Genomic DNA, 9,227 nt, shown 5'->3' with positions numbered 1-9,227 from the left:
AGTCATTTAATAAATACTATCCTACAAAAAAAATATTTATAATTATGACAAATTTTAAAGGAGCCCATTGTAATTAAATTGTAGAAGAATCAAAATTTTATATTATCAAATGAAAACGGAAAAAAAATTTAATATTTATTGACTCAATTGATAAGAATGTACCGCTTTCAATTACATTATTTTGAGCTTGATTCCTTCCATCAATGTGAAAGTTATATAGAGTGGAAATAGCATTTTTATTTTTTTTTGGAAAAAAAAGAAAAGAAAAAGAAGAATAATAGAAAGTGGGCAATCATGGCACCCAATTGATGGAGTTAGTGTGTTACACCATGACATATACATACATATATATATAAATATATATTGATTTATTTATTAAAAAGAATTTGCCAACTGTATACAATTTCCTCAAACCTCATAAGCTCATCATTTCGTTGTCTCCATTACTACAATGTTGAGTGCATTGTGGTTGTGAGAAACGCACACACAATACCCCCCTCCCACTCTTTCTCCTCAGTATGGCAGGCGGAGGTACAGCGGCGATTGAGGGCGGCGCCACTACTGCGCCCCTCCGCTTAATTCGCGAAGTCGCCCGGATCTCCAGCGCCGGCTTCTCGGGGTATTTTAAGAAAGATTGTGCAGACTTGGGTCGCAGAGTCGCACTCTTGGCTCATTTGCTTGAAGAAATCAGGGATTCGAAGAAAATCCAAGAAAATGTTGAAGTGGGTTCTTCTTCTTCCTTCAGTTCCTGCTTTTCTGATCTAATTGTGGCTCTTCAGGCTGCTAAAAGACTGGTGTCTGCTGCTAACAACTTTGACAGTTCCAAGATTTCTTCTGTAAGTATGTTTAGCTTTGCGTATATGAATGTTGCTGGTTGAGTTAATGCGTGGGTTGAATTTCCATAATGTATACTGCATTTGGTGATACGAATTGAAATGGGGTTTTATTATTTTGTGCGTTTGTGAGAGAATTGAAATGACTTGACTGCTAGGTTTTACATATTAAACTTGACTTATGATGAAGATTGCTAATTTTTTACAAAATGTGATGTTGGCTGGTTTGTGTCTGATCTGAAGTATTTATACAGTTGATAGTTCAATCGTCAAATAACATGTGGAAGGGTGTTGGATGAGTTGTATTGGAGCTGCTCTGCTGCTGCACATAATAAATTTTTCTGAGTTTTGGGAATAAAGATCGAATTAGCTGTTTGTCTGCTGAATTCATTTGAGATCCCTCTTTGTCTTTGCCTCGATGAGTGTTTGTGTTAGGTGAAAGATAGTTTTTCAGACCCAAATTGTTTCCGGCAAAATGGTGTTCATGGTTGAGGTGTTTATGTTGAAAGTGGCGGATGACCGACTACTCTCTTTGTTTCCCCTCTCTCTATCTGTATGTGTTATTGCTTTTTGTCTATGAGGCGGACATATGAACATGTCTGAGGATGCTATGGCTTCCTGAGTTCTAATTGGTTATACCTGTCTCCAGATTTGTGCAAATCCAGCTGGCAGATTTCCGGACACTAGGACTAAAAGCTATAGTTACTATACATGGATCCTATTGTTTATTTTCGTAATTGTCGAAGTTCATGAAGACAATGAACAGAAAACATTTTGGCCGCTACCGCATTTTGTTAGCTAAGGAACAGATTGTCCCTTTGGAAACAACACTTGTTTGGGTACCTGAGGTTGAACATCATGATCATTGATCTCTCAAGTAACGTCACTAAAGAGTAGATTTCGTCGTAGTAGCAGTGTTTTACACATGATATTTTGAGTTCCAGTTAAATTAAATGAAGTTCATAGTTGCATAGCCACCACTCATTGTAGCTCCACAGTCAGCCTTGATACGATTGGACATTTCATTCTTTCCCATTATATGATTGTCTTTAAATAAATTATGTCATGTAATTCCCTTGCCCTGTCTGATGAAATAAGTTATTTTGCGGATGAACTTATCTTAACCTGGTCTGCCTCTCATAAAGTTTGCTTATGTTTGGTTCAAGGACGGGGCCACAAAGAAAATTTACTTTCAATTTCAATGTGTGACGTGGAAACTGGAGAAAGCATTGACTAACTTGCCTTATGATGATTTTGACATATCAGAAGAAGTGCAAGAACAGGTTAGTTTTGAGAATCTTTATATTCTTATCTGGACAGGATGAATACATATGTGACGTAATCCCTTGGACAGGTTGAATTAGTCAGGGCACAATTGCGACGGGCCACTGAAAGATATGGTGGGCCTCTGAATTCAAGCTTATTATGTAGGGCACTGTCACAGCCATTGGATAAAGAGATCGATCTGTTCCAGCCAAGCAATAGGTTAAGCGGAAGTCTACACGTGGACAGTATTGGGAGTATTGATCTTGAAGTTAGACCAAAACTGGAAGCTCTCTTAGAAGGCAATGCCTCTGAACACCATTCTACAGATGAGGTTATTAAGAAGAAAGAAAGTTTAAGGAACTCATCCACGTCACATGAGATCAATGCCCCTAAGGATCCTGATAGTGGGAGGATAAAAAACTTAACCTGCAAAAATCTAGAGGAGAACAAAAAACTTGATTCTCCTGTAATTCCCGACGATTTCCTCTGTCCTATATCCCTTGAACTTATGAGGGATCCAGTAATTGTGGCCACCGGGCAGGTATGATTCACATTTCATTACTCTTCCAATCTGTTTTCTCTTTATGTCCTCAGGCGAAGAAAGCTAGAGTGATCTATTTGAACTAATTTAATAATCTTTTAATCTTGCAGACCTACGAGAGATCTTACATTCAGAGATGGATAGACTGTGGCAACACTACGTGCCCAAAAACCCAGCAGAAGCTCCGGCATCTCACTCTTACGCCGAATTATGTTCTAAGAAGTCTAATATCGCAATGGTGTGTGAAACATAATGTCGAGCAGCCAATGGCCTTAATGAGCGGCAAAATAAAAAAGAGTGATGGATCATTTCGTGATGTCTCTGGGGACATTGCAGCCATTCAAGCACTTGTGCGTAAGCTCTCGAGCAGATCCACTGAGGAACGTAGGGCTGCAGTTGCTGAAATCCGATCACTGTCCAAGAGAAGTACTGACAACAGAATCTTGCTTGCCGAGGCAGGAGCAATTCCCATTCTTGTTAATCTATTAACATCAGATGATGGTCAAATTCAAGACAATGCAGTAACTTCAATTCTCAACTTGTCCATCTACGACAATAACAAGGGACTCATAATGCTCGCGAATGCAATTCCATCTATTGTTCAAGTCCTCCGAGCCGGAAGCATGGAAGCTAAAGAGAATGCCGCAGCCACCCTCTTTAGTTTGTCCCTCGCAGACGAAAACAAAATTATAATTGGTGCTTCTGGGGCAATACCAGCTTTAGTGGATTTACTTCAGAGTGGCAGCTCAAGAGGGAAGAAAGATGCTGCAACAGCATTGTTCAACTTGTGTATATATCACGGAAACAAGGGGCGGGCCATTAGGGCTGGGATTATAACTGCGCTACTAAAGATGCTTACAGATTCAAGCAGTTGTATGGTTGATGAAGCTCTGACCATTCTTTCGGTTCTTGCAAGCCACCAAGAGGCGAAGGTGGCGATTGTGAAAGCTAGCACGATACCCGTCTTGATGGATCTTTTGCGGGCAGGTTCACCTCGTAACAAAGAGAATGCATCTGCCATTCTACTTTCCTTGTGCAAAAGAGATAACGAAAATCTAGCTTGTCTAAGTCGACTTGGTGCCGTAATCCCACTTTCTGAGCTTGCTAGAAACGGCACAGAGAGAGCGAAGAGGAAAGCTACATCATTGCTGGAGCATCTTCGCAAGTCGCAACAGCACTGACAGGTTTTTATTTGCCCTTGGAACGACTCATTTTTATCTGTTTGTTATGTGGATTTTCATCTTCTGACAGCCGAAGTTACACGAGTTTTAGGGTGTGCAAAAGAAGAGGGCTAATTGAAAGCATGAGAAACCAAGAAGTTCTCATGTCTTCCATTGTATTTATTTACTTCATTCTTGAGTGTCCCAGAAATTTGTTTGACCTGTTTACTACTTTGTAATTTTAATTGACTCCACAAAAGGCTGATTACTTCTCTGATACACTTGGTGGAATATGACAATGCATCAAATCTCTAAGGAGATGAGATGTTTTTAACATTCATGTAATAAAACTTGTTTGAATTTTCACTCACTTATTCTATGCATATCATAATGTTACATTATTTTCTCAGCAATGCTTATACATAAAAATTTCATCTCAAACTCACTTAGGTTGCATATCAATCAAATCTGCCTACCTCCCGAATTTTCGGATGCAACAGGGTTATTTCCTTAACTTTCACTCCCTCCCCTGTTTTTATGTCTATTTATTACGAAAAAGCTTGTAAACCAATATATATATATATATATATATGTATATGTGTGTGTGTGTGTGTGTTTTCCCGCATACGCCCAACACAATCATGCATTCGAACCTTTTGAACCTAAGATTTTCTTTAGAAAATTTTGAGCTCAAACCCATTAGACTGTTCTCTAGGGACACTCGTAAACCAACATATACACACATGCATGTATGTTGATGGGGTTACTTAGTAAACCCCCTTAAAAAGTCAGGTTTGCCCCCTAAGATTTGGCCGAAGAATTAAACCCGACTTTTATTCAGGACTGGTCGCACCCAACACTAATTTGATCCTACCCGTTAATCATGCTACCATTGAGCCATGCAGCTTTTGCCACGAGGATCCATAAATGACACTCAAAATCACCCATAAATATTTCTCGCAGTTCACTCTTTAACTACTTGCATTTATTTCACTTAATATCTTGATACTGCAGTACTCTTGGAAGAGTTCGATTAGGGTTGTAAAAGAGTTGCGGCCTCTAATTTTGGAAATACTATCGTTCATGCCCTAATTTTTTGTTTTGCAATCGGATCGGATACATATAATAGTTTTTTACACAAATTCTCCGACTTGGATGTACTTAAATTAATTATCATATAAATACTGTGTTTTAAGTATTCATTTCCTCCAAAAAAAAAAAAAAAAACCAAAAGAAATGCACTTATCAAATAAAATCTAGTTCTTCAATCTTCTTTCTTGATCTTGTTGAATCAAAACAGATTGAAGTTTTAAGCATGCCTCACTCTGTTAGAAATAGGGATAATTATACTGTCATAATTACATATAAATCCTTTATAATTTGAGAATTTATATTTTATCTTTTATTTTTATCGAACAAATAAATTTGTTTATTAGCAAAATTCACAAAATTTATAGAAATCGACAAAAATATTGACTGAAAATTCAATTTACCCACGATTGACTTATACACTTATTGTAGGTCAAATACATCTTTTCTGACCAAGTCACCTTTATAAAGGTGAAGATGTATCTCCTCACATGCATTAGCGTGCGAAGATATATAAGAGTAGTTTAATTAGAAAAAAATTATTTGACCTGCAATAAACATGTGATAAGTCAGGGTATCTTACTGATATCAATAGATAATTTTGATAATTGATTGATCCATTTGTTGAACACAGACAAACATTAGAGAGTAAATGTAATTTCTCCAATTATGGAACACCCACACATAATTACATCAAATCTCATAAGAGGACAGCCTAATTATCCGTTAAAAACAACGCGATTATTTCCCACCTTCTTTCTACTCCTACGAGGTAGAAAGCTACAATCTTGATCGGACAAAGGATGTCGACCCGAATAGTAGTGTACGCATTCACACAAACACACGGCACGCGAATTCAAAGAAGATGTTCTTCCTGTACTCTCTTGCTGCAAAAGGAACACCAATAAAACGCAAAAGGAACACCAATAAAACGCAACAGCAAACGCACAAAACCAACTACATCTGAACATCCACCATTCCACATTATATCCAACTCTTTTTTTTGTTTTTAATCCAAATTAAAGAAATAGCAGCAGCCGCCGCCTTCCAAGCTTTCGTTACAAAAGTTGATGATAGACCACTTTACATAATCAAAGTAAGCCAATATATAACACTAGTTTCAATTTTAAAAAATTACATTATATACACATACATTTTTCTGACAAGAAGTGTGAATTTTAGTAAAATAAAAATGATTCAAATTGTAAAAATAAAAAAATATAAAATCAAGTTATTGTCCTAAAAAATTAAAAGACAAAAACATCAGATAATGTAAGTTACGAAACAAAAATGCATTTGAACCCAAACTTTTATCACAAAAAAAGTAGTAAGTTTCGTACATTTCGTGGTTGTTGAGTCATTTTCCTAAGAGAATGGGCCGCAGCACATGGAATTCCATGTTTTCCTCACAATTCAATGCATCAGTTGAAAATCCACCTTGCTTACCAATTTTTCTTACATTATTCATGACCCTTTAAAAAAATAAACAATAAAATTGATTAATTGAGTAATACATCACTTCAATAAATATATTAATATAACTAAAAAAATTATAAAATAATAAATTACAATAAACTCATACAAAAGTAAGACAAATACCCACATATCTAGTGGAACTAAAACTCATAACTTTAGAATAGTCTTTTAGAGATACAATTCTATAAGTTGATGATGAGCCGAACGTCGAAATGGACCCCTTATGCCGTAAATACTGGTCAAACTTCTATAGGATATAGGTATCTCGACTGCCCATGTACACTCGTACTGATATGGATTATGAATTACTAGATCTAACATATGATGAGGTTATTATATGTTATCAAACAATTGATAAAGTATAAATCCACATTATTAGTATTACGAGTCTCGTATTTGAGCATCTTTGTACCTCAATAAATTCATTTCCTAGATTTTTCCCAAGATTGAAACTACAACATTATCGTAAAAATCAAGAGACTTAATATGTATATGTATATTTATAAGGATTTACAAAATGTATATTTGTATTTTCTTTGTTCCACAAAGAATGTCTGGATTTTTATTTTTTGTTGTTCCAAAAATTTAGTTCACTCCTATAACGTAGTGCGGTTTTTTATTTAAATGTCTTTCTGCCAGCCCGTTTAAGGTTAATAAGAAAGACAATAAAATTTCTATTTACCATATATTAATTGTCAATAGGACTTATTCGACTGGTAAGGTCTCCATAATTAAGGTTGTGAGTTTGAGTCCCTCAAATGTAGATATATAATTGCGTTTATAATAGTTTGATGTTTCTTTATCTCATTTGAATGTATTTGTTAATTTGAATTATTAATATATTGAATTAATCTTTAAATTTAAATGTATTAAATGATAAAATGAATGACTTACTATAATAATAATAATAAAAAAGAATGTATTAAAAACTTATAACGTAATCAATTTTGATAGATTTTATTATACTATTAAATGATGCATGATTTCAAATTAATGAAATTGTATTAAATTAATTAATTAATTTAGGAAGCGTAGAGAACATGGTTCGGCTGCTAATTAAGTAGTCAAGAGGCCGCATGCAGGAATGACGATGAATGGAATTCCTATTTCGTTACGCATCCCTCATTAACGTAACGTAATTATTATTAACTTAGGCTAAATTAAATTTACTATTGGCTTCACTAATTATGGTCATGAATAAAAATTATGGTCAATAATAATTAAGTAAGACTAATAAAATCGATGTAAAAAAACTAATTTTTCTATTGAAAAAGTTATTTGCTGCATCTAAGAGTCATGGTAAAAACATTTGTCACGACTTTCAGCTATGACAAATGCTTTAGCCATCATCGTAAAAATTACAGCAAACAACTGTTGCATGATGTGGTCAATAACTGTTAGTTACGAGTCTTTATTATTAACTATGATAATTAGTCATGATTAAAATGTTATACTTTCTGTAGCGTTTGAAGTACTCCAGACTCGCAATAAACAAATAGTTAATTAGCAGAGTGATGGAATTTTCTATTACACTGGAAATTAAAATACATGATTAAATTAAATTATAAAGTAATATATCACAAACAAATTGATGTAATACTAGTACGTAAATATTAAAGTGCGATAAAAGATCCTTAATTAGTGAATGTTAAGATCCATTTCATGATTGATTCATATTAATAATTAAGTTGTTCCACAGTACGTAAATCAAGATTGTCCAGTGGATGTTACTGGTAAAATAACAAATGTAGAATCAACTATTGTTACTACTATTATGTTGTAAAAACCTAATTTATTTTTGCCTGAAATTAAGGTTGCAATTTTTTTTTTTTTAAAAACAAAGTTATGATGTGAAAATCATTCTATTCTCTCTACTCGAAAGTATTTAGCAAATCAGGTCGACCAATTTCCATGATATTCACCTCATCGACTGGCCAGGCAATGTTGACATCAAGACATGTCTGCTTCCGACGTCTGACTCATCCCTTTCACATCTACAAGCACCGTTACTTTATAACCAAAAGTAACAAATCACAAACAGGTCTCCGTGATTTGGCTATATAAGTTTATATTCACATAAACTATTAGTTATTAAATTATGTATGATATCATCATTATGTATTAATTTAATGATTCACACTTCATGTGAGTATAAATTCACTGAACGGCAGGACACCACTTAGGCCCGCATACAAATATTACCAATAAGGTAGTTTGGCAGTTAAATTTTGTTTAATTTTGTCATGAATTTGAATATCATGAAGAATGTCGTGCTTGTCATATTAATTTAGAACTTGTCATATTATGTGAGTGTATTATAAGATTGCAATTATCAATAAAAAATATTTTAATTTAATAAAAATTAACTTAATTTTTTAATATATTGGCGGGGTTGCGATGACCCAATCGAGCTATGTTGCAAAGAGTGTGGCTAAAGGAGTTATAAGTGTGCTCAATTGTATAACATTTTGTCAAAGTAGCTCTCAACTCTTAAATTTATACTTTATTTGACCCCTACTCCATTAAAAAATTAAACCGCCCCACCACCCGTCACCCCCATAAAACCGGCCCAATTCTCCATCTCCCACCCCATTTTCAACTGAAGCAATGGGGAACAGTTTGGGTGGAAAAAGAAGTGCAAAGGTGATGAAAATCAATGGGGAGACGTTCAAATTGAAAACTCCGGTTCGGGTCGGGTCGGTGGTTGGAAACCACCCGGGTCATGTGTTATTGGACTCGGAGGCGGTGAGGCATTACGGCGTCCGAGCCAAGCCGTTGGAGCCGCACCAGGAGCTGAAGCCGAGACGGCTCTATTTTCTCGTCCAACTGCCGAAATCTCCAGAGCAGAAACGGCCGCGGAGA

General features: G+C 35.2%; 1 protein-coding gene across 1 annotated transcript; it reads left to right on the top strand.

Annotated features, from left to right (window-relative positions):
* LOC105156258 (U-box domain-containing protein 11-like) lies at window positions 419-4,170 on the top strand. Its single transcript, XM_011072336.2, has 4 exons — window positions 419-836; window positions 2,000-2,116; window positions 2,188-2,640; window positions 2,751-4,170. Exons 1-4 carry the CDS (start codon window positions 519-521, stop codon window positions 3,819-3,821), a joined length of 1,959 nt encoding a protein of 652 aa, XP_011070638.1. The 5' UTR covers window positions 419-518; the 3' UTR covers window positions 3,822-4,170.

Source organism: Sesamum indicum, linkage group LG2 (genome assembly GCF_000512975.1).
Source record: "Sesamum indicum cultivar Zhongzhi No. 13 linkage group LG2, S_indicum_v1.0, whole genome shotgun sequence".
NCBI lineage: Eukaryota > Viridiplantae > Streptophyta > Magnoliopsida > Lamiales > Pedaliaceae > Sesamum > Sesamum indicum.
The sequence above is the reverse complement of the archived record's forward strand: the minus strand, read 5'-3'. Positions and strand labels throughout refer to the sequence as shown.